The 27,114-nt window shown below is 40.4% G+C and overlaps 1 protein-coding gene across 2 annotated transcripts; it reads right to left on the reverse strand.

Annotated features, from left to right (window-relative positions):
• Positions 1–288: 288 nt before the first annotated feature.
• Positions 289–25,151, reverse strand: LOC128692717 (uncharacterized). 2 transcript variants are annotated; one of them, XM_053782030.2, is made up of 2 exons: positions 24,930–25,151; positions 289–8,592 (listed from the first exon to the last, which is right to left on the reverse strand). In XM_053782030.2, exon 2 carries the CDS (start codon positions 8,583–8,585, stop codon positions 5,916–5,918), a length of 2,670 nt encoding a protein of 889 aa, XP_053638005.2. In that variant the 5' UTR covers positions 8,586–8,592; positions 24,930–25,151; the 3' UTR covers positions 289–5,915. The 2 variants fall into 2 exon arrangements, with proteins under 2 accessions (XP_053638005.2, XP_053638004.2); XM_053782029.2 differs by lacking the exon at positions 24,930–25,151 and adding an exon at positions 24,554–24,914.
• Positions 25,152–27,114: the final 1,963 nt, after the last annotated feature.

The following is a 27,114-nucleotide window of genomic DNA, read 5'->3' on the forward strand; positions in this document are numbered from 1 at the left end:
TAGATCATAACAAGACTTAGATATTTTGCATAAGTGATGACAAATGGATGGTTGAATTTCATGTCATTTTGCATTATAAAAATAGGGAAATAGCATAAACAGATCATATGAAGAATTTATACTGACAATATCAGAGCAATCAAGTTGGAAATAACTATAGATAATTTATCAAAAGATCACATAAATGTAGCTGCATCCACACCTAATAATAAGTCCAAAGACATCTTGCAAATTGGACAAGTTGAATTATGAAGAGAAAGTACTGAAGATGCCCCACTGGTTAGCACCAGTAAAATAAAGAGATATGATAACATAAGATCATGAAGTTGGGTTTTTTTTTTTTTTATCAAGAACAGGCAGTCATAAATGTAAACTGTGAAAAATAGATGCACATGATGCTTGAAAGTATTTCCTCACCAGTTACTTAAGAATGATGGAATGAGAGTCAGAGGTAAAATGTGCTACAACCACTGGAAACTGACACATTATGATACATTAATCACTGAAGACAAACCTACCAGCATTACTATTAATAGATATGCAGTTTTAACCAAAACTACCAATAAACATATCTTTGGATCATTGTGCAAATACAGAAGATATCTCTGACCCCCTTAATCGAAGAGAAATTTTAAAAAAGAAATCTGCCTTGGCTCTGCATATTTACTCTCCCTTTCCCAATCTCTTTCTTTTATCTTTTGCATCTACTGTGAAGTGTGATAAAGTGTAGTGGTAATATTTAAGTGTGATGTACAGTGAAGTGTAGGAATGAAGTGTGTTGTGTGTACTGAAGTGCTGTGATGTTTAAGTATGGCAGTGAAGTGTGGTGATAAAGGAGTGTGGTAAAGCATGGTGATAAGTGTAGGAAAGTGTGGTAGTAGCAATAAAACAGTGATATTAAAGTGTGAAGTGTAGTAGTGTGGTGATGACTAGTGAAGTGTGATGGTGAATGGTAGTGATGAATGGTGAAGTGTGGTGATGATGAACATTGATCTGTGGTGGTGATGAACAGTGATTTGTGGTGGTGATGAACAGTGACTTGTGGTGGTGATGAACGGTGAAGTGCATACAGTGACATGTGATGTGTAAATACACATTTACAACAACAGGAACATTTTACAGAAAATTCATGGGTGCAGAGAACTCAACTCCCAGTATCTGGGGATATAAGAGATGATTAGGTTTGCTCCAAAGAGAAGGATAGGGCCAATTCTTTGAATCAAGTGCACCTCACCAGCATCAATGTATCTCCCTGAGGCACTACAACAATTATAATCAATCTCCCTTGGGGGCACTGCAGCAGCTATAATTAATCAATTTCCCTTGGGGGCACTGCAACAGCTATAATCAATCTCCACTGGGAGCACTACAGCAGCTATAATCAATTTCCCATTTTGGGTTTTTCATTACTCACTTATTTTTTTAATCTTCCAGTGATTGTAGTACTTGTTACCAAACTTTGCAACCAATTCCTGCAGAGATCACAATCATTTTGATATTTTACTTTATATAAGATCTTGTTCATATGATTAGTTATTCCCACTGGTAAATTATTAACTTATATCAAGAACATTACTGGAGTTAGTACTGTCCAACAGTGATACTGGTAGATGGTGGGGTTATTGTGTGATGGGTATAATGGGGGTTATTGTGGGATAGGGATGATGAAAGTTGTGGGACAGAGATGATGGGGTTTTTGTAGGACAGGGATGATGGGTTATTGTGGGATAGGGACAGTGTGGGTGGAGTAGAACAGTAGGGTTGTGTCCGAGAGATGATGGTAGTGTAGTGCAGGTGGTATGGACAGCAGGGTTGTCGTGGGATGGAAGACCTAGTGTGTGTGGAATCAGCTGGTGTGCAGCCAGCCTCAAACACCTTTTTGCTGGGATAAAAATATATACACATCTATATCCTGAAAGTAAGGGTGCAGTTGTTATGCCTATGTTCATTGAGGCCAGTGAACATAGCTTATGTGAGGTTGCTACCTGTCTGAGTGGAGCACCATGGCTTGCTTCACCAGTTTTCTTTTTAGAGTCAAGAGTTCAAAACATTGGAAGAGGAGGTTCAACTTTTCAAGGAGGAAATTTGCCTGGATAAGTATAACAATGAGTGTGAGGTAGTTGGATTTAGTGAAGGGAAAAAGTTACTACAGTGGACCCCCGCTTAACGATCACCTCCCAATGCGACCAATTATGTAAGTGTATTTATGTAAGTGCGTTTGTACGTGTATGTTTGGGGGTCTGAAATGGACTAATCTACTTCACAATATTCCTTATGGGAACAAATTCGGTCAGTACTGGCACCTGAACATACTTCTGGAATGAAAAAATATCATTAACCGGGGATCCACTGTATAAGTGAGGTGCAAGTTCGCAGCAGTAACAAGTGGCAAATCTGAAGGTTCTCCAGGATGAATGTGCTTCATTGGTCAGTGAGGATAATGTCAATTCACAGGTAAAACATACTGACTGTGCTTTCTGTAACAGATAGAGAAAAGTGAGACAGAGGGTGTTTTCCTTGAGCTTTTGTCATAGTCAACAGGTTGGATATCATGTCAGATAACAGGAATAAGCCATAGTGCTGATGGAAATATTGAGAAGGGCAGAAGACAGGAGCTGCTAGTTATGTATAGTACAGCTAAAGATTTAATTGAGTTTCAGGGAGGGGTCCCAATCATATGTAGCATTCTGCCTATGAGTGGAAAATTAATGCATGTTCAGGCCAACTGGTATAAATTGCTGGCTAAACAAGTACTGCAAAGAACTTGCAATCCCATTTATTGACAACTGGGACAATTTCTATGGCAAACAAGTATATACCACCCCTGGGGCAGGGGTGGTAGCCTTAGCCAACTCTGTAGTGGAGGCCATTGCTGAGATGTCTAGTACTTTAAAAGCTTTTAGAGTGATGGGTGTGTAGGAAACAGATAGCAGCACAAGGGATCAAAGCAGCAAAAATTGCCAAGACACCTTAGGGAAACTTTCAACATTATTCATCATATAGTTACAGTGGACCCCCGCATAACGATCACCTCCGAATGCGACCAATTATGTAAGTGTATTTATGTAAGTGCGTTTGTACGTGTATGTTTGGGGGTCTGAAATGGACTAATCTACTTCACAATATTCCTTATGGGAACAAATTCGGTCAGTACTGGCACCTGAACATACTTCTGGAGTGAAAAAATATCGTTAACCGGGGGTCCACTGTACTAATAAAAGGGAACTAGACAGTAGAGGGCAGCAAGAGGATTACTATACTAATAGTAGAAGTGTTAGAAATAAGATAGATGAGCTAAGATTAATTGCATGTGCAGGAAGCATAGACATTATTGCTATAATAAAGACCTGGGTCAACCTGAAAGAGAGAGAAATGCTTTCTAATTGTCATATACAAGGCTATAAATTACTCCACACTGATAGGTTCAACACTGATGGGGTCAACAAGAGGGTGGTGGAATAGTGACCAGAATGGACATAAATGCATTGCAAAACATACAGAGAAGGATAACAAGATTGATCCCATGTATCAGAAATCCTTCCTATGAGGATATAGGACACTGAATCTGAACTCTCTGAAAAGGTGTAGAATTAGGAGATATGATTGAGGTGTATAAATGGAAGACAGGAATAAATACAGGAGATATAAAAAGCATGCTAAAAATATCTAACCAAGACAGGACTGGCAGCAATAGGTTCAAGTTCGAAAAAAAACAAATCTTGAAAAGATATACAACTGTGGATGAGTGGAACAAACTCTCAACAAGTAGCATCAGTGAGGTGAAAACTTTGGATAGCTTTAAAAATAGGTTAGGCAAGTACATGAGTGAGTGTGTGCTGAACCTGCCTAGCATGGGGCAGCAGGCCTGCTGCAGTGCTCCTCCTTTCTTAAATCCTTATTTAAAAATCTTATTTTCCACTTACAAATAAAAGTGTATAATTGTGAGACAGCAAAAAAATGGAACTAAACCCAGTAATTACACAATAAACAGCTGTGAGGTGTCTAGCTAACCAACAACATACAGTGTAGCTGAAGGTCCCAGAAGTGTATGGGGTCACGAGACCTATACACTCACTGACAGGCTACAAGACTAGCAGGGGGTCTAATAACTACTGCTTGAAATAAAATAAAATATATCCTAAAAAAAAAAAGTCCTTTTCAAACAATTTTGGTATTAAATGGTATTGCAAGTTACATTGCATTAATATTCAACAAAATTATTGCAGCAGGGCAAATATCATTACAGATATTGCATGCCCCAGAGTGTACCCATTAAAATTATTATTTCATTCAGGGGGAAGTGCTAAACCTGTAAGGGTCATAAAGCACCTGAATAGGAGGCATATACTGGTGTGGGTGGGTGTGAGTTAGACCTGCCTAGCATGGGCCAGCAGGCCTGCTATTGTGCTCCTTTCTCATATATGTTCCTATTCAGTTTGCATCAAGAGCCCCTCACCTCAAGTCCTGTAGTTTGTGGAAAGGCATTACATCCCTTTTAATGTGTAGACAAACACTAAGTCTGGAGTGAGTGGGTAGTCATCAAATCTTCGAGTGTATGTAAGGACACAGAAGTATTCAAATTTAAGTGCAAAGCCTATAAATTCTAGAGTGTATGTTTGGGCATTACATACTCTAGAGCAGCGTTTCTCAACCGTGGTTCTCCAGAACCTTAGGGTTCCGCGAGAGGTCGCTCGCACGCATAACTGCGTGCACATGCTCTGTAAAGCCTTTCAATGCAGCAGCAAGATGTGCAGCATCTTTTACCAAGCTACAACTTCTGTAGCTACATAAGCCTGAGACAAATGTCTGCCTATGATCAACATGAGCCAAAAATTAAACTGATAACAAAAGATTTGCATCCCCCTACCTTTCTAAGCAAACGGCTAACTAAAGAAACCATACCATGGGCGGGGATAGAACCCGTGATCAATGAGTCTCTGATCGCGGGTTCTATCCCCGCCTGTGGTATGGTTTGTTTGCAATCGTGTCATTACGATTTTGTGAGTCAGGCTAACTAAAGTTATGTGCATTTTTCATGCTAGTACAATTTTGCACCAAAACTGCTCAGCAGTCTAACCCAAGCCTGCCAATTTAATCCAGAAGGGCACGAAAAGGGAGCGGGGAAGCAAATCTTCTGGAGGCCCAAATACATATCATACTGGGTAAAAGCTCTTGAAAAATAATGTATAGTTAAATTGTCTTATCAACTGGCCTAAATCCTTATAATTTACACATATTTCATAATTATACAAAAATACATCTTATTTTCGGCAGAAAAAACTGTTACAACTTACTGCCATTGATAACCAACTAAACAAATAATGTCGTATAAAGTAAGTGAAATAAAAGTAGTGCAGATAATGCAGATGTTGCTTAGGACATATGATTATCATCATATTTTGGGAGAAGCATTAAACCTGGAGGGGTCTCACAGCACCTGGAAAATGGCAGGTAAACAGGTACAGTCCAAGGAAGGATAAGAAAAAAATCCCAATTCTTTGGATCAAAAGCCCCACATCAAAAAACCTCCTATGAGGGGTTAAAATATGTAAATAGGACAAAAAACACCAACCCTGGGACCTCCACATATATTACCAAGGAATAGAAAAATTATAAAGCAAGTCCTGTGGCTTATAGCACTAAACATCAATGTCTTTCATTCGGTACACACCATTACAAAAGTGATATCTTTACTATCTTTTTTAAGATAAGATCTATTTACAATATATTTTGTACATAAGCAAGCTGTGGCTGAACTAACTGTACATTACCTGTCTACACTCTTTTCATACTTAAATATATTCTTGTACATGAAAATGTATATAACAAATCTTGAATAAATTACAATGAAAAAATACTTGATATTTTATTTTGGTTCCCAATTTCATTTATTAAATAATATTTAGCATTAAAAGCTATCTTCGCAGCAAAAACTGAGCAGCAAGGGGAAAGTGGTCTGACGGACACACTGCTGAAGGTAGTGGTGCAAACCTATCAGCTTCTGGGCCTGACAGCAGCCCATAACGTGCCAGTAACTTAAGATTTCCTTCAATGGGCCTATGTAAGGAAGAAGAATAACTACGAGAGTATAGCATGTAGTCCACTGATGTCCAGCCATTATGGTTAGTGGTGGCTTCAGGGGCTCTGCCCAAACGGCTCAAGTAGTGACGGTAAACAGAGTGAAAGTTGAATCCATGAGAAAACCATCCTGAGGGTGTTGGACCTATGCAGGTGGATCTTAAATTTTTTGGGGGTTGAGACTGGCGATCTGAATGATATAAATGTATTAGTGATTCCTCTAGTTTTCGCTTGTCTGCCAAAGAAAAGATGGGTCCCCGTGATTGTTCCAAGTAACGACTTTGTGCTAACACTGCATGCTGACAGCGATCTGTGAGACCAAGAGATGGGGGAAAAAGTTCTGGCCCAAGTAATTCACCAAAAGCGCCATGTCTGGTAAGAGTCTTACGAGCTAGGCCCTCATATTGTAACCGGCCATCTTTCAAGAATTGTATTAAAGCACTGTGCGGTTCAGCATTAAAATCTCCAGTCACTATTACAGGGCAATACTTTGGCCTACCCCCTTCCTCACCCTCATAGCATAGTCTGTCTATTTCTGACAGGAACAGTATTATCTGGGCCAACTTGACATCATGCCTTTTTTTGTTGTACAACAGATGTGTTGTTGCAACACACAATGCTGGTGCATCTGGCTGCAATACCGGTGAAAGTTTTGCTATAAGGCCAACATTGTCACGGTCTAAGATATTTAAAGCTTCTGGCTGAAGGTACTCAATACTACTGGATTCTATCAAAGAGAATTTACTCTTTTTGAAGAATATGGCACAACCATCAGCCTTTGTACCTGTTCTCTTTTTGTACAAGGAATCATAGCCCTGGAATGTAAACCATGGGAGATAATGGCTGTGATAATGAGAGGCCTGAACTTCTTGTAACAAAAGCACATCTGGGTCCAGGTCCGTAATCTCATGTTGCAGCAATGCCCATCTGTATTCCCATGAGAGATGTTCATCATTACAAGATGAATACAGCAACATGTTATCTGTCAACAGAGCCTGAGCCAACACATTGTAAGACATAATTGTAAACATGGTATCAGATGGCTTCATGTTCCTTGAAGAGAGAATCTCCCTCCCAAGACCTGTCATCTCCCACTTTCTCAGCTGTTCTAGTTCCCTTCGGAACTTTAGTACTTCATCACTAATGTCTATTACTGTATTTTGCAAGTCCTTAACTCGTAATTTTTGTAAAGATACAAATTCTGAAGTACTGACATCTATGTTTCTCTCTTCATGATCAGAAGAGTCAGTACTGCATTTGTCTTCATCAGAGGCAAAAACATCAATAACCTCCACATCAACAGATGTTTTGCTGGATGAAGCTGGAAGAGCCTCTATCTCCAGAACATCAGGGTCAACCACATCCACCTTCTGAATGCCAGAACTGACATCCCTATTTTTGTAATCTGGTACTGTCTTTCCCCCTTTTATTTCTAAATTGGAAGGGACAGAAATCACTTCATCTGGCTGTATATCTCTTAGTTTTGTCTTCAGCTGCTGTCTCGTGCTTGTATGGCACTTCCTTGTCTGATTATCTGGAACAAGAGATTTTCCTGGTGAAAGCACATGATCTTGGCTTTTATCAGGTGTTACAATAGTGCACAATACCATGACATCATCAAGATCACTTTTACCGGGTACTTCAAACAATATATCAATGTCATTTTTTCCTGAGGTTCTGGCAGAACTGCCTTCATAATTTTTATCAAGGACTTTAGTTCTTTTTTTAGTTCTGTTGTTGTTCCGCTTACCGTGTAATTTACCTTCACAAAACTTAGAGGTTGAAGGAATATAAAGAACATCATTATCACATGACACTATCACTTTCTTGTTATATTTGGTTCCAGTACCAGAACATCCACCACTGCTTTCACCCCCCACTGAATCCTTTTTATTACTACTAGACTTCTTTCCATTCACAACCTTGGCATCTTTCTTAGATTTTTCACTGTTACACTTGTTCCTATTTGTCTCAGGGAAATTCACTTCAGAGGGTCTGGTGTCAATAACAAAGAAATCTCCCAATTCATCTTTTTCTTGTGGACTAGGTGGGAGTGGGATATAGTCCAAGACTGCAGATTCACTGAATTTCTTTGAGGATGACGAACCACTTTTGATCCTCTTCTGTGGCAAAGGTCGCACAGGAGACAATAAGTCTCTATTACGTTTGGAATTCATCTCTGATAATTCATTAATTATAGGGTTAACAGAAGAGAGCTGTAACTTTACATTCTCAAACTTTTTGGAAGCCTCCTCTTTAACTACAGCATTCTGCGATGTCTCTGTTCTCTGGGAGCTGTCATTGCCAAAGTGGTGACATGCCCCAGGAGTATGGGGGTATGTTGAGTAATGACTTTTTCCCAAGGAGACGGTGTGAAATGAAGAGTCTGGGTTGATCCAAAGGAACTGGTACACACCATCCCTGACCTGTGATATGTGTGCTCCACCAATTCCACAAGCTGCACGACTAGCCTTGTACAGCACCCGTGTTGGCAGCAAACAATGCATGCAGGTGCTGAAATGACAAATATTTTTTAGCAAAAAAATAATTAACTAGTTCTGGCTTAATCACTTAAAGGCAATCTAATGAAGCACTGCTAGTCTATGTCAGTATTTCATTATATAAAGACATTAAGAATGAACATTTTTTTTATGATAACCTTCTAAGCTCTTTGGCCTCCTCCATAAAAATATGTAAGAAAGACTGGTAGAATGTGTAACACATGCAGTCATACCCCGTTTTATGTCATTTCGGCTCACAACAAATTCACCTTTACACAACTTTTCTAGAGTAAATTTCAGTTCAGTGAACATCATTACATCTGACTTTACGTCACTCAGTAACATCACCTACGTCACAACAAAAGGATCTACATGTACACTGTAAAATATATTTTTCCTTAAAAATATATGTATTTAAAATAAAAAACATAAAAATTAACAACAAAAGAAGCTAAAAAAAAAAAATTTAAAATACAATAAGAACTCATTAAAATGTATACATATGCATTAAAATATTTACACTGAAAAATTGTAAACAAAAATCTGTGGTGGTGTTGCTGCTGCTGGTTCTTATTCAAAACTAGGACGATGCCACACGCATTTTTGCCCATGGTGAAATCGTGTGCTTGTTTTGCTTATTGCTGATATTTTTGTGATTATTCCCTTATTGTGCGTGCTAGCCATGGGTCCTAAGAAGGATAGCGCTAGTGATTCCAAGTGTAACATGGTTACGATGGAAGATAAGTATGATTAAAAGCGTGTTGTTTACGCTAATTGTAATGTGTTTTTCATCATACTTAAGGCATTTTTAAGGGCAAATCACAAGGTAAATACAGTAGACCGTCGTTTAACACGGTAGTTATGTTCCTAAAAATGCCGTGTAAGACAAAACCGTGTTAGACAAACTGAAGAACTTATAGGGTTACGTTCCTGGGAGCCCCCAAAAACCCAAACAACTTTTTTTTTTTAGATCTCTAGATCTTACAAAATAAAAGTGAATATGTAATTGTAGTGCACTGTTGTGATATATTACTGCTTAAGACTACATATGCAATAGAAATAATAGTATTTCTTACCTTAAATTGTGGGTGATGATGATTGTGAAGAGTGGGGATACGGATGGTGTAGCCCTACTGGGCTGAGGTGGATGGTTGTTGGTTGTCGGCAGAAGTGGATGGTAGAGGTTCTGGTACTGAAGTCAATGGTTGTATTGGAGTGTGCATAAATTCTGTAATGGATCTCTGGGCTCTTTTACCCTGCAGTACATTATACAGCTGATGGTAAGGTATCATCAGCTGGTCTAAACCCCGTTTCAAGGCACTGCTCCTAGATTTGTCAAGGTCCTTCAAGCTGGCACTGGACAAGCACCTAAAGTCGGTTCCTGACCAGCCGGGCTGTGGCTTGTACGTTGGTTTGCGTGCAGCTAGCAGCAACAGCCTGATTGATCAGGCTCTGATCCACCAGGAGGCCTGGTCACAGACCGGGCCGCGGGGGCGTTGACCCCCGGAACTCTCTCCAGGTAAACTCCAGGTCCCCTACAGTGAAAAAGTCTGCTAGATTAGCAGCAACATGGGAGTGCTCATGTAACTGCTGTAATGTTAACTGTTTTTCTTCAGGTTCTTCTACATCTTCTTCTGTTATCTCCCTCCCTTGTATCTGTGCATCGAACTCTGCCAACATTTCCTCTGGACTCCTGTCCTCATTATCATCATCATCTTCTAAGAGCTCATCCACATCTTCATTCATATCTTAAAAACCATCACCTGGTAATCTCCTTGCCAGCTGAACAATTTCCTGAACCTGACTCTCAAGCAAGGGAAAACCAGTGAAAGAATTAACTACAGAAAGCCATAACTTTCCCCAGCCTACATTTAATGTTGATTGGGGCATTTCATTCCATGCACTTCTAGCATAGCTGATGGTATCTGCAATGTTAAATTTATTCCACAAGCTTGGTACTGCCAGGTTGGAGTCCACTGATACAACTAGTTTTTCATAACTTTTTTTGTGTAGTTACACTTGAATCACTTAATAACTCCTCAAACCAGTGGTTGTATTAGAGATGTATTTGGAGGTAAAAATACAACTTTTACATGTGGGGTCACATCTAGCAAAGCTTGTGGACGAGTACAGGAATTATCAAGAATGATGAGAGCCTTGAATGCAAGGTTCTTGCTGTGCAGGTAAAACTTGACTTCAGGAATAAAGAGATGTTTAAACCAGTCAATTAATATTTCCTGTCAACCATGCTGACTGGTTTGACCTCCAAATTACTTGTAAGGTGTTTTTATCTACACCTTTCAAAGCACAAGCATTCTTAGAGCAGTAAATAACCATGGGCTTACACTTGAAATCACTTGCCACATTACTGCAAAGCAGCAAGGTGAAGTAATCCTTTGCTATCTTGAAGTCCAGTGCACTTTTCTCTTGCTGACTGGTATAAGTTCATGTTGGCATTTTTTTTCCAAAAAACATTTGTCTCGTGAGCATTAAACACTTGATGAGGGTGGTGTGGGTGGGTGGCTTAGGGAGGCAAGGGGATGGCAATAGGTCTCCCCTGTTGACACAATGGTGTAATCCACTAACCCACAAACCATCCCGCCCGACAGGCGACCGCGCTCTCAAAATTTTTTCAAATCACGCAACCATGTTAAACTAATTTTATGAAGTGTTAAACAAAAACCTGCCACAATTCTTCAATCATGCTATAACAAAAACATGCAAGACAAAACCGTGTTAAACAATGATCTACTGTAACATAATTTTTTATCTGTGTTTATTCTAAAAAAAAAGAAAGACTAAAATGTGTTTTTAGTGTTCTTTAAGGTTTAGAAACAGTTATATTCTTTCTGAAGTTATTTACGCTAGTTGTACAGTGTGTCATCATTTTAAGGCATTCCATCCAGTTTACATTAACCAATTAATGATGCAGGGCGAGGTATGACTGTACGTATACCTAAAGTACTGTATTTACAATTCCTTAAAATGGCTAAATAAAAAAACTCATGATGAATTAGACATGTGCAACATCTAGGTAACTATTGTTTAAGACACCATACAGTGGCTTTATCAATATAATACAGGGACAACATCAAAATTTTTGCCGATACCAATGTCCAATTTTCAGCAGATACCGATACTTTATACTTTTTTAAATTATACTCACTATGTTCGATATACAATGGACCCCCGGTATTTGATATTAATCCATTCCTGAGAGCTCATCGAATACCGAAAATATCGAAAAGCAAATCAATTTTCCTCATAAGAAATAATGGAAATCAAATTAATCCGTGCAAGAGACACCCGAAAAAAAAATTTTACCACATGAAATATTAAGTTTAATGCAATAGAATAATTACAATAACAACAATAACAATAGAATAATTTACACTTACCTTTAATGAAGATCTGGTGATGATTGATGGGATGGGAGGAGAGGAGAGGTGTTAGTGTTTAGAAGGGGAATCCCCTTCCATTAGGACTTGAGGTAGCAAGTCCTTTTCCAGGGTTACTTCCTTTCTTTTAATGCCACTAGGGCCAGCTTGAGTCACTGGACTTCTGTCGCACAACATATCTGTCCATAGTGGCCTGTACCTCCCGTTCCTTTATGACATTCCTAAAGTGTTTCACAACATTGTCAGTGTAATAGTCACCAGCACAGCTTGAAATAGCTGTGTTAGGGTGATTGTCATCAAAAAAGGTTTGCACTTTAAGCCACATTCCACACATTTCCTTAATCTTTGAAGTAGGCAACTTCTTCAATTTCTCTATCCCCTCCTCCGAAGCAGTTTCCTCAGGTGTGGCCTCTTGCTGTTGAAGATGATCTAGCAGCTCATCGGTGGTTAGTTCTTCATTGTCCTCCTCCACCAACTCTTTCACATCCTCCCCACTAAACTCCAACCCCAAGGATTTCCCCAGTGCCACAATGGATTCCTCAACTGGCATAGGCTTCTCAGGGTTAGCCTCAAATCCTTCAAAATCTCTTTTGTCTACACATTCTGGCCACAGTTTTTTCCAAGCAGAGTTCAAGGTCCTCTTAGTCACTCCCTCCCAAGCCATACCTATAAGGTTTATACAATTGAGGATATTAAAGTGATCCTTCCAAAACTCTTTTAGAGTCAGTTGAGTTTCTGTGGTCACTACAAAGCACTTTTGAAACATAGCTTTTGTGTACAGTTTCTTGAAGTTGGAAATGACCTGCTGGTCCATAGGCTGCAGAAGAGGAGTGGTATTAGGAGGCAAAAACTTGACCTTAATGAAGCTCCTGTCCCCAGAAAGTCGCTCTGCTAAGTCTGTAGGATGACCAGGGGCATTGTTTAATACCAGGAGGCACTTAAGGTCTAATTTCTTTTCAATTAGGTAATTTTTCACAGTGGGGGCAAATGCATGGTGTAACCAGTCATAGAAAAAGTCCCTAGTGACCCATGCCTTACTGTTTGCCCTCCACAGCACACACAAATTAGCCTTGAGGACATTGTTTTTCCTGAACACTCTGGGAGTTTCAGAGTGATACACCAATAAAGGCTTCACTTTGCAATCACCACTAGCATTGGCACACATCAACAGAGTAAGCCTGTCTTTCATAGGGAGTGCCTTTTCCTCCTGAGTAATGTAGGTCCTGCTTGGCATTTTCTTCCAAAACAGGCCTGTTTTGTCGCAATTAAACACTTGTTCAAGTTTCAAGTCTTCACTGTCTATGTAATCCTTGAATTCCTTCACATATTTTTCAGCTGCTTTTTGTCCGAACTGGCAGCCTCACCATGCCTAATCACACTATGTATGCCACTACGATTCTTAAATTTTTCAAACCAACCTTTGCTGGCCTTAAATTCACTCACATCAGCACTAGTTGCAGGCAATTTCTTTACCAAATCGTCATGCAACTGCCTAGCCTTTTCACAAATGATCGCTTGAGAGATGCTATCTCCTGCTATCTGTTTTTCATTTATCCACACCAATAACAGTCTCTCAACATTTTCTAACACTTGCGGTCACTGTTTCGTAATCACAGTTGCACCTTTTGCAAGAACAGCTTCCTTGATTGCCATTTTCCTGGTCACTATAGTAGAGATGGTTGATTGGGGTTTACTATACAACCTGACCAGCTCCGACACACGCACTCCACTTTCGTACTTTGCAATTATCTCTTTCTTCATTTCAATAGTCATTAGCACCTTTTTTCTCGAAGGGTTGGCACTAGAAGCTTTCTTGGGGCCCATGGTGACTTATTTTGCAGAAACAAGCACCAAAAACATGATACAGTAATGTGGAATGTACCGAATGTATCCTTAGATGCGCGCACACTGGCTGGCTTGTAAACACTGGCACACACGGGGCAGTTCAGGCCACACGTGGACACGTCTCGTACGAATTGCATCAAATACCGGGTTTTCGATCGGATACCGAGGCAAAATTTTTGCGATATAATGCATCAAATACCGGATTTATCGAATACCGATGCCATCGAATATCGGGGGTCCACTGTACTTAAATACATGAAGGTTAAATATTAAATAATTTCTCAAAGATGATAACGTCATTAATCATTACTTGGCCTATTATGTTAGCTACTAGATGTCAAAGACACTTTTTGACAGTGCATGCATGAGCAACCCTCACAATCGTGATGTAGAGTGCTGACGTTAATATTTTTAAGCATGCATATTATTAATACAGTGGTACCTCGGGATACAAACAGCTCAAAACTAGAACAATTATGTAAGTGCTTTTGTGAGTGTATTTCTGGGGGTCTGAAACGGTTTAATCTAATTTACATTATTCCTTATGGGAACAAATTCGTTCGGTATCAGCACTCGAGCAGCCTTCTGGAACGAAATAAGTTCATATCCCAAGGTACCACTGTATTTTAGCCCTTTCAGGGTCCCCAGGCCCTCTCCCAGACTTGTTCTCAGGGTCGCCCAAATTTCAAAAAAAAAAAAAATTATTTTTTCTTGTGAAATGATAGAGAATCTTTTCCCGATCATAATGACACCAAAAGTATGAAATTTGACGGAAAGCTTATGGAATTATCTTCTCGCGAAGTTAGTGGTCACAACGATGTTTACGCATCAGCGATTTTGCCCACTTTGAGCCCTATTTTCGGCCAATTCCAGTGTACTACTCGACAAAAATCATAACTATTTAGCTAGAACTCCATTTTTTTCTATCGAATGAGTACAAGAAACCACCCATTTACTGATTTCAACTATCCAATACAGTGGTCAAAATTTAGCAATTTTGCCAATTTCACACAAATTTCAAAAGATGCCAATTTCCAAATAGGGTCCAGAATAAACAAGAAAGACATTCCTGGCACTAATATTTCCTCTGTTCATTAGTCACGTCCCCACGCCCCTCTTACATTCTTTTGCTTTCCACTTTGAATTTTTATTCTAACAAAAAATAGAAGATTTACTGTTATGCAGACTACTGCATTAGTGTAGAAATGGTATAAATAATATCGGCACACTTGTGAACGAATATTAGACTCGCCAGTTGACGTGTATTGGACGCTTAGCATTTGTTTACTTTTGAACTTTGGTAAAAATAGAACATTTCTGCTACTTTGAGCTCAATTTCAAGATACAGTGGACCCCCGCATAACGATCACCTCCGAATGCGACCAATTATGTAAGTGTATTTAAATAAGTGCGTTTGTACGTGTATGTTTGGAGGTCTGAAATGGACTAATCTACTTCACAATATTCCTTATGGGAACAAATTCGGTCAGTACTGGCACCTGAACATACTTCTGGATTGAAAAAATATCGTTAACCGGGGGTCCACTGTACTTATCATAGTAAAACCAGTCAAAATCATCTCAATTTCTGTAATATGTCTTCCATTCTATAAAATGAGAACAGGAAAACTAGAATACAGTGGACCCCCGCATACCGATTTTAATCCGTGCAAGAGGGGTCATTGTTATGCGAAATAATCGGTATGCGAATGAATTTTCCCCATAAGAAATAATGGAAATCAAATTAATCCGTGCAAGACACCCAAAAGTATGAAAAAAAAAATTTTACCACATGAAATATACATTTTCCCACACACAAAGAGAAGGATACATGCACAATAGTAGAGTAGTACATGCACAGTATATATTGTGCATGTACTAGTCTACTAAATGAAGAATAAATGACACCTTTATTGAAGATGCAGCAATGACTGATGAGACACTGTGTCCTGGGAGTGCCTTTTCCTCCTGAGTACTGTAGGTCCTGTTTGGCATTTTCTTCCAGAACAGGCCTTATCACACTGTGTATGCCACTACGATTCTTAAATCTCTCAAACCAACCTTTGCTGGCTTTAAATTCACCAATATGAGCACTAGTTCCAGGCATTTTTCCCTGTTCACCTGGGTGTTAGTCGACTTGGGTGGGTTGCATCCTGGGAGACAAGATTAAGGACCCCAATGGAAATAAGTTAGACAGTCTTCGATGACACTGACTTTTTTGGGTTATCCTGGGTGGCAAATCCTCTGGGGTTAATTGTTTCTTGGTATTCTCAATAAGCCACACCAACAACGGTGCTACAGCAGCAGCACCAGCTGACGGTGGTACAGCAGCAACAGACGATGCTACAGCAGCAGCAGACGATGCTACAGCAGCAGCAGCAGCTGACGGTGGTACAGCAGCAACAGACGATGCTACAGCAGCAGCAGACGATGCTACAGCAGCAGCAGACGATGCTACAGCAGCAGCAGCAGCTGACGGTGGTACAGCAGCAACAGACGATGCTACAGCAGCAGCAGACGATGCTACAGCAGCAGCAGCAGCTGACGGTGGTACAGCAGCAACAGACGATGCTACAGCAGCATCAGACGATGTTACAGCAGCAGCAGACGATGCTACAGCAGCAGCTGACGGTGGTACAGCAGCAACAGACGATGCTACAGCAGCAACAGACGATGTTACAGCAGCAGCAGACGATGCTACAGCAGCAGCAGCAGCTGACGGTGGTACAGCAGCAACAGACGATGCTACAGCAGCAACAGACGATGTTACAGCAGCAGCAGACGATGCTACAGCAGCAGCAGCAGCTGACAGTGCAGGAGCAGCAGCTGTACCACCAATAGTAGCGATGGTTGATTGGGGTTTATTATACAACCTGGCCAGCTCGGAGACACGCACTCCACTTTCATACTTATCAATGATCTTTTTCTTCATCTCTATTGTAATTCTCACCCTTATTGCTGTAGGGTTGGCACTAGAAGCTTTCTTGGGGCCCATGGTCACTTATTTTCCAGAAAAAGCACCGAAAACACTAATAATACGAAATATTCCGATTGTATGCTTGGATGTTACCACGGAGGCTGGCTGGTAAACAATGCCACCGGCGGAACATGTGAGCGTGGCTCAGGCCGCACATTGGACGCGTCTCGGACGAAAATCGGTGAGCGGGTTTTTAAGCGGTATGCGAGGCAAAATTTTTGCGATTAAAGCAAGCGGTATGCGGATTAATCGTTATGTGATGCCATCGGTATGCGGGGGTCCACTGTACAACAATAAATACCATACAAAAATACAGTGCAAAGTCGCTGTTTTAATCCAAAAACACAAAGTTTTTTTTCTCATTACGCACTGTTTGCTGCAGGATTTTTTCTATACTCCGCACACTGACCACATAGACCCATTCTTTCATATGTAGGCCTACCAGCTTTCTCTCGCTAGATTTGAGGGCGCTAGAATTTAGGCGTACTACTGCGTCAAAAACCCTGGTGCGTAAGCCGTACTAGTACGTCCGAAACCCTGAAAGGGTTAAAAAGTACCTGCTGGTATTGGCCATTTTTTTCACCAATACTGATACTGTAAAAGTGGCCAATACCAATACCAAAACTGTGGCACATCCCTAGTCCGATACATAAAGCTGTAGTACTCATTAACCGATTTTGTCAATTTCAATGAAAAAAGAATTGGCCCCACAAATGTTGGAAGCATCGGACAAAATGAACAAAAGCTCATAATTCTGGATTTTGTCCACAGCAAGTGTCTGGTTGTTTTCTGGAGTATCAGATTAAATCCAATGACTCCTGCATTTGTCCCATACAGGACAAATGAGTAGTTTCAAGAGTTTTTCTACTCCCAAAGCCTGACCCTGAGCCAGGCTTGTCTGGTGCTTGCCTAGTCAACAAGACTGATGCTGCTGATGACCCATTGACCCACATATCCATCACAGCCTGGTACATCAGGTACATTCAAATTTAAAAATTTCTTTCTTTTCATAGTATACAATATGTAGTTGACATGTAGTAAAATATTGCTAAGCACTAAGAAAGCCACTAGCATGCCTGAGCATTTCGGGCATACACTTACATACGACATAAAACCAGACAGGTTATGGAGTGGTGAATTTTCATTATACATTAATAAAAACAGATGGGTAACAAATATTTTATAATTAATAAAATTTATAGTATAGGGGTTGCAAAAAAACATTGCAATTAGTACAATTTGCAATAATACGTATAATTTTAAGTGTGTATTAATGCGTACTTAAATTAATTTTGTGTTAAGTTAATTGGGCTTTCTTGAATAGTTTCAAACTGGTTCTACGATAAGTTTGGGAGAAGAGGCGATTTTTTTTAATTATAGCCCTAAACTGATTAGCATACAGGGGATTTTTTGCTGGTTTGGGCAATAAATTCCAGATCTCAGGGCCCTTTATGTGCACTGCATTTCTGCACAGGGTGAGATGGACACAAGGGATGTAGAAGACAATTTTGTGCCTTGTGTTTTGCTTGTGTTCTGTTGTAGACATCAAGGAGAAGGTTGAGAGGAGGAATTATATTGGAGTTTAATGTTCTATATATATAGTTGGCACAGTAATATGAGTGCATATTATGTATTTTAAGTAAGTTCAAACTCTTGAAGAGCAGAGGGGTGTGTTGTCTGGCACAGGAGTTGGTGATCATTTGCATAGCAGCTTTTTGCTGGGTTACTAATGGTTTAAGGTGATTGGTGGAGATACTTATCTAGTTTCCTCTTCAAGACTTCTACACTTGTCCCAGTAATGTTTCTGATAACTTTGCATTTGGTAATGAATGTATGATAGATATTTTTGCCCTGAGATCCATCAGTCATCATTAAAGGCCAGGAAAGGTTATCAGCTAAGCTGCATAAGAGCCAGGTGAAGAGCACCCAGTGGTATAAAAAATATACATCAAGAGAAGGGAGACAATGCACAAGATATTGTGTTTAGGAAAGAAATATACCAGAGAAACCAACAAAGAAGTACAAGAAAAAAAACAGCAGATATACATGTACAGACAACACATCATATCAGTATATTACACACCAAGACCACACACACATCAGCTTGCACTGCCAGGACTGGAGAGACTGGGAACATGTACACAGAGGCTTACTACAGGATGGAACACCACCAGAGGTATTAATAAAACTATACAGAACCCAAACATCACAAATGGTAATCCTCCTTCCCTTTGCTAATATTCTGGGATTATAAACAAACAAGTGCACTGTTGGGAGTGTTCAAAAAAATACACAAGATATACATGTACACATTTTGGACAGGGAGATATGATGAATTAAAATTTGTATAGATGTTATTGAGAGAACAGGTTACAGGGAGGAGTAGGTCTCTAAGTGATAGGCATAGTTTGTTGCACAGACTGCTGAAATAAAAAAAAAATGATCCAGTAGAAATACTGGATACTAAGGTGGAGAACAAGAATCTAGTGATTATCTTTGTATATAAGCCACCATCAGCAATGCCTGAGTTCATGGAACAGATAGGAAAACCTTGAGAATCCTACATCACATATTATCCTTCTCAAAGATTTCAGTTTCCCACTCCCAAATTTTAAATGGAAGATGGTAAATTACAGCATTGTACTAGAAATAGTTCTGGGAAGCACATCAGCTGAACAGATACATACTAATGAGGCTTTGTGAAATGTTTCCTTTGAGCCAACAGATTATAGAACCCACTAAAAATTAAATGCAATGGATTTGATTTTCATGAATAATGAAGAACTAATCAGACACACACACACATATCACAAGAACAATATTCAGTGGACATTCATAATTCATGCAGGTTACATTCCTGAAAACTTTGCTACCAATAATTTTCACAACTTATGGACTGAAAAACATGTAGGAAAAAATCAAGTTGCATTCCTCAGAATTCCAGAAACTGAAACAATTTTTTTTACTATTAAAAAAAAAATATTACCCAATTTTGTCAATGAACATTCTATGAAATACAGCACAAACTCTAAAGAGGTTTACACAATTAAAAGAAAGAGTATGTGTAGCTGAAAAATGGTAACATTGATACAGTACTTTATTTGTAACTGAACTTAACTTCAAACCAGGTTTTTGGGCTGTCCTTCCTCCTCATACACTGTTTTATAGTATGATACAACTCTTTCCCCAATAATATGGCACTTTGCTTGCTTTTGTTTTTTGGTCCACACACTTATTTTCCATTTTTATTTAACTGTAATAACATATTCCTCATTCTTTTCAGTGAGACACTGAGAGGATTACTCATTGCACAATCCCTCATCTTCACCTCATTGTCATAAATTGACCACACTGTCGATTTTAAAACACCAAACACTTGTGCTGTCTCCATGACGAGTGCACCACCCTTCAGCATCTCAATTACCTCCTATTTCCTTCTAATAGGCATAGTTTCACATTGAATCTTCTTTGCAACTTAAGGTTTTCTACAGTGCTCTGATCACCACATCATAGAAGTATAAATCAAGGGGTGGAAAACTCCAGAAATAGTATACGAGAAGAGATGTTCTTTAAATTTAACTTCAACAATAATATACAGTGGACCCCCGCATAGCGAACGCCTTGCATAGCGAACAATCCGCATAGCGAACGCTTTGTTCGCTAAAATTTTGCCCCGCATAGTGGACAAAAACCCGCTCAGCGAACTTCGTCCGAGACGCGTCCAATCTGCGCCCTCAGCCAGCCTCACATGTGCCGCCCGTCCCATTGTTTACCAGCCAGCCTCCGCGGTAACATTCAAGCATACACTCGGAATATTTCGTATTATTACAGTGTTTTCGGTGCTGTTTGTGGAAAATAAGTGACCATGGGCCCCAAGAAAGCTTCTAGTGCCAACCCTACACCTCAAAGGGTAAGAATACCCATTGAAATGAAGAAAGAGATCATTGATAAGTATGAAAGTGGAGTACGTATCACCGACCTGGTCAGGTTGTACAAGAAACCAAAATCAACCATCGCTTCTATTGTGGGCAAGAAAACGGCAATCAAGGAAGCTGTTGTTGCCAAAGGTTTAACTGTGTTTTCGAAACAAAGATCGCAAGTGATGGAAGATGTTGAGAGACTCTTATTGGTGTGGATAAATGAAAAACAGCTAGCAGGAGATAGCGTCTCTCAAGCGATCATATGTGAAAAGGCTAGGAAGTTGCATGACGATTTAATTAAAAAAATGCCTGCAACTAGTGATGATGTGAGTGAATTTAAGGCCAGCAAAGGTTGGTTTGAGAGATTTAAGAAGCGTAGTGGCATCCATAGTGTGATACGGCATGGTGAGGCTGCCAGTTCGGACCACAAAGCGGCTGAAAAATATGTGCATGAATTCAAGGAGTACATAGAAACTGAAGGACTGGAACCTGAACAAGTGTTTAATTGTGATGAAACAGGCCTGTTCTGGAAGAAAATGCCAAGCAGGACCTACATTACTCAGGAGGAAAAGGCACTCCCAGGACATAAGCCTATGAAAGACAGGCTTACTTTGTTGATGTGTGCCAATGCTAGTGGTGATTGCAAAGTTAAGCCTTTATTAGTGTATCACTCTGAAACTCCCAGAGCGTTCAGGCAAAAGAATGTCCTCAAGGATAATTTGTGTGTGCTGTGGAGGGCAAACAGTAAGGCATGGGTCACTAGGGAATTTTTCTATAACTGGTTACACCATGCATTTGCCCCCAATGTGAAAGATTACCTAACTGAAAAGAAATTAGACCTTAAGTGCCTCCTGGTGTTAGACAATGCCCCTGGTCATCCTACAGATGTGGCAGAGCGACTTTATGGGGACATGAGCTTCATTAAGGTGAAGTTTTTGCCTCCTAATACCACTCCTCTCCTGCAGCCCATGGACCAGCAGGTCATTTCCAACTTCAAGAAACTGTACACAAAAGCTCTGTTTCAAAAGTGCTTTGAAGTGACCACAGACACTCGATTGACTCTAAAAGAGTTTTGGAAGGATCACTTTAATATCCTCAATTGTGTAAACCTTATAGGTAAGGCTTGGGAGGGAGTGACTAAGAGAACCTTGAACTCTGCTTGGAAGAAACTGTGGCCAGAATGTGTAGACAAAAGGGATTTTGAAGGGTTTGAGGCTAACCCTGAGAGGAGTAGTATACCAGTTGAGGAATCAATTGTGGAATTGGGGAAGTCCTTGGGGTTGGAGGTTAGTGGGGAGGATGTGGAAGAGTTGGTGGAGGAGGACAATGAAGAACTAACCACTGATGAGCTGATAGATCAACTTCAAGAGCAAGAGGCCAGACCTGGGGAAACTGGTTCAAAGGAGGGGAGAGAGAAATTGAAGGAATTGCCTACTTCAAAGATTAAGGAAATCTGTACAAAATGGCTTGAAGTGCAAACCTTTTTTGATGAAAATCACCCTCACACAGCTATTGCAAGCCGTGCTGGTGACTGTTACAATGACACTGTTGTGAACCACTTTAGACAAATCATAAAGGAACGAGAGGTACAGGCCACTATGGACAGATATGTTGTGCGAAAGAAGTCCAGTGACTCTGAAGCTGGTCCTAGTGGCATTAAAAGAAGAAGGGAAGTAACCCCAGAAAAGGACTTGCTACCTCAAGTCCTAATGGAAGGGGATTCCCCTTCTAAACACTAACACTCTCTCTCCCCTCCTCCCATCCCATCAATCATCACCAGATCTTCAATAAAAGTAAGTGTCATGTAATTGTGCATGCCTTTTTCAGTTTGTGTGTACTAAAATTAACATTTTTTTGTGGTAAAAAAAAATTTTTTTCATACTTTTGGGTGTCTTGCACGGATTAATTTTATTTCCATTATTTCTTATGGGGAAAATTAATTCGCATAGCGAACATTTCGCATAACGACCAGCCCTCTTGCACGGATTAAGTTCGCTATGCGGGGGTCCACTGTAATTGTTTGGGACAAAATTAAGAAAGAATTATCAGACAAACTCTGAGAAACAGTCATGAGCACCCTAAACCCTCACTAGTGCTTGGAAAACCTGAATACAGAAGCTTACAAAGTCTGTAAAATATATACCTCTGAGAAATCTTAAAAAATCAAATATAGAAAAAACACAGATGAGTGTACAGACGAAGAAAATAAGTTTCCAAATTGCTTCAGAATGTGAATATGTCTCAAAGAGGAAAGATAACCTTTGTCAGAATAAAAACTTATACTTTTGTACAGTTGGATGAAGCATAGAGATCAAAAAGCTGTTAAAAAAAAAACTTGTCAGTTTTCTAGAAAATTTATTCAAAACCTTCACTATCCACTATGAGACATCCACTACCTTCCACCCTTACTGAGACTCGCCATCTTCTACCTACAGTGAGACATCCACCATCCTTCCACCCAGTGTCACCATCCTTGTATGCTGTGCGAGTCTCACCACCTTCCACCCCACAGTGACTCCCACCACCCTCCACCCACAGCGAGATTCCCACCACCCTCTACCCACAGTGAGATTTCCACTAACCTTCCATCCACAGTGCAACTTCTACCACCCTCTGCCCACAGAGGGAATCTCACAGTGGGAATCTCACAGTGGGAATTTCAGTGGGAATCTCAGTGGGAATCTCAGTGAGAATCTCAGTGAGAATCTCAGTGAGAATCTCACAGTGGGAATCTCTGTGGGAATCTCACAGTGGGAATCTCAGTGGGAATCTCACAGTGGGAATCTCACAGTGGGAATCTCACAGTGGGAATCTCACAGTGGGAATCTCAGTGGGAATCTCACAGTGGGAATCTCACAGTGGGAATCTCACAGTGGGAATCTCACAGTGGGAATCTCACAGTGGGAATCTCACAGTGGGAATCTCAGTGGGAATCTCAGTGAGAATCTCACAGTGGGAATCTCAGTGAGAATCTCACAGTGGGAATCTCAGTGAGAATCTCACAGTGGGAATCTCAGTGAGAATCTCACAGTGGGAATCTCAGTGAGAATCTCACAGTGGGAATCTCAGTGAGAATCTCACAGTGGGAATCTCAGTGAGAATCTCAGTGGGAATCTCAGTGAGAATCTCACAGTGGGAATCTCAGTGGGAATCTCAGTGGGAATCTCACAGTGGGAATCTCACAGTGAGAATCTCACAGTGAGAATCTCACAGTGAGAATCTCACAGTGAGAATCTCACAGTGGGAATCTGTGGGAATATCACAGTGAGAATCTCACAGTGAGAATCTCAAAGTGAGAATCTCACAGTGAGAATCTCACAGTGGGAATCTCACAGTGAGAATCTCACAGTGGGAATCTCACAGTGGGAATCTCACAGTGAGAATCTCACAGTGAGAATCTCACAGTGAGAATCTCACAGTGAGAATCTCAGTGAGAATCTCACAGTGAGAATCTCACAGTGAGAATCTCACAGTGAGAATCTCACAGTGAGAATCTCACAGTGAGAATCTCACAGTGAGAATCTCACAGTGAGAATCTCACAGTGAGAATCTCACAGTGAGAATCTCACAGTGGGAATCTCACAGTGGGAATCTCACAGTGAGAATCTCACAGTGAGAATCTCACAGTGAGAATCTCACAGTGAGAATCTCACAGTGAGAATCTCACAGTGAGATTCCCACTAACCTTCCACCCACATTGTGACTCCCAACATCCTCTCCCCCACAGTAACACCCAACACTAACTTCACCAGGCACTAAGCCACAATACCATACGATAACCGTCCATAAAGTCAGTAGTATATCAAACTAAGAGTGCTCTGGAGAGAAACTTTACCTCATATTGGGAGGAGAGGCGAGGCAGGGTGGTAAATCCGTGTCGAGTCTGCCAGAGGTGGCCAAAACTGCCACACGTAACACAGCCTTCCCTCACAGATCAGGTTGTCCTACTCAGCTACTGAAGCTAGCTGCGAGTAGCATCATGTTGCATCAGCCAAGCTCAGCTACTGAGACTAGCTAAGAGTGCCATTATGTTGCCTCAGCCTTGCGCCAGCTGGTGCTGTTCACGCGTCTAGCACCTGATAATGGCGTCCAGCCTTGTTCACATTTATCACCTCACTGCCTCCTTTCCCCCTCACCCTCCATGCCTCACCGTCATCCTCAACACAGCCTACATCACCTCATTCACTTTAACAACACTAGAGTTACTTTACCTCAGCTACGGGTGCAAAAATAACACCTTCAACAGGCGGCGGTCACTTTCTCCGGCATAGGACAATGTTTACACTCAGGAGGTCGATCATTGATCCAGCCTGGGCCAAGCTCTACCAATCACAATCCAGGGTATAGCTAGTCCTGGCTTCTGATTGGTTGATGATAGACTGGGGTCATAATAACCATGCAACTGTTAGCAAGTTGCTAGAAATATACACAAATAACCCACACGAAAGAGAATGAAACTTAATGACGACGTTTTGGTCCAACTTGGTCCATTAACTAGGCACCTTTGTGCATTGTTAGTTACGGTAGTCTGCCTTTATATTCTTTAAGTTGCTGGCAATATTTGGGTAGTTAAATTGCACCACAGTGCATATTAAGTAAGTTAATTTAGATATAGGCACACAAGTACAATTATCACACATAGTAACATGTGCAAATTACCTAGGATAACCCAATAGTGACTAATTTCCACTGGGGATCCTTCTAATATCTTATTGTTTAAAGCCTAGCTGTAAGTGGCACATTTCAATACAAGCGTTCTTTTATATTTATTGAAATTAATTAAATTAATAATAGGAGATATGAGTAAGATTTATATATATATATATATATATATATATATATATATATATATATATATATATATATATATATATATATATATATATATATATATATATATATATATATATATTTATAAGAGGTGTACTATCGTGATTGGTGACCTGATTAGCTAACAGCAATCACATCATTAATTAAATTCAATCCAGGAACCTGCCGTCTCACCCCTAAGATAAGATTTGTTGGGATTTTTAACCCGGAGGGTGAGCCACTCAGGATAACCCAAGAAAGTCAGTGCGTCATCGAGGGATTGTGTCTTATTTCCATTGTAGTCCTTCAATCTTGTCCCCCAGGATGCGACCCCACACCAGTCGCCTAACACCCAGATACCTACTTATTGCTTGGTGAACGGGCCACCACGTGTTAGGAAACATGCCCAATATTTCCACCCGTATCGGGGATCGAACCACAGGTACTAAGTGTGTGATTCGAGAGCGTTGCTAACCAAGCCACGGGACATTGTACCAAGCCGTGTGTAGGTGGTGGTGGTGGTGGTGGTGATGATGATGATGATGATGATGATGATGATGATGATGATGATGATGATGATGATGATGATGATGATGATGATGATGATGATGATGATGATGATGATGATGATGATGATGATGATGATGATGATGATGATCTTCATTTCTACAAGTACATGTACAAGGTATACAGTTTTAGCTGACATCACTGACATATTAATTATTATCACCCAACAAAAGGCTGCAGTCAGAATGATAACAAATTCCCACTACAGACAGCACACTCCACCAATATTCAAAACTCTAAACCTACTCACAATATGTAGACAGCCTGTACTGTCTGCACAGACAGCCCATGCTGTCAGCCAGCTTAGTTCATATTTCGTGCCACTCAGGTGCTGCCCTCTGTAGCCAGGCCTCTAGGTAGGCACGCCAGCCTGCCGGCCCATGCCTCTCCCTCACTCACACAGCGGCCTAGCAGCAAGACACAAGGCCTCCCAGCTCTCTCTCGTGGGCATGGCCCTCCCGGGCCATGGGCACAACACACAAGCCTGTGTACCCACAACGACTTAACAATAAACAAAGAAGCCTCCGGAGACGTATCATTCACACCCCGCTACCAAAACAAGCCCGTTAAATACAAAACATCCATACTTATTACTGCACCTACTACATACATAGAACACTTAACTCTGACATAAACCCTCCCCTCAAACATCTCCTTACCAACCTCAACAGAACACATGACCATGTTTCTCGTGTCCATCTCACGCTATGCAAAAACTCAATGCACATAAAAGGCCCTAAAATCTGGAATTTATTACCTGTGAATATAAAAGAAACACTGTTTTTAAATTCAAGTCTCTTCTCAAAAATCACTTACTCACCCACAACTAAAATACTGAATAATTGTATCTCATATTTATCTCATTATTGTATCTCATAAATGTCAACCTGTGACCCAATCAAACTTTGTTACTATTTAACTTCATTAACTAACAGAATACTCCATTCTACTGATTACACAGCAACACAGTAAATGACCATATGACCTGTCTTTGTAATACTCATTTGTACTAAATTGTTA

This window comes from Cherax quadricarinatus, chromosome 30 (genome assembly GCF_038502225.1).
Source record: "Cherax quadricarinatus isolate ZL_2023a chromosome 30, ASM3850222v1, whole genome shotgun sequence".
Lineage (NCBI taxonomy): Eukaryota > Metazoa > Arthropoda > Malacostraca > Decapoda > Parastacidae > Cherax > Cherax quadricarinatus.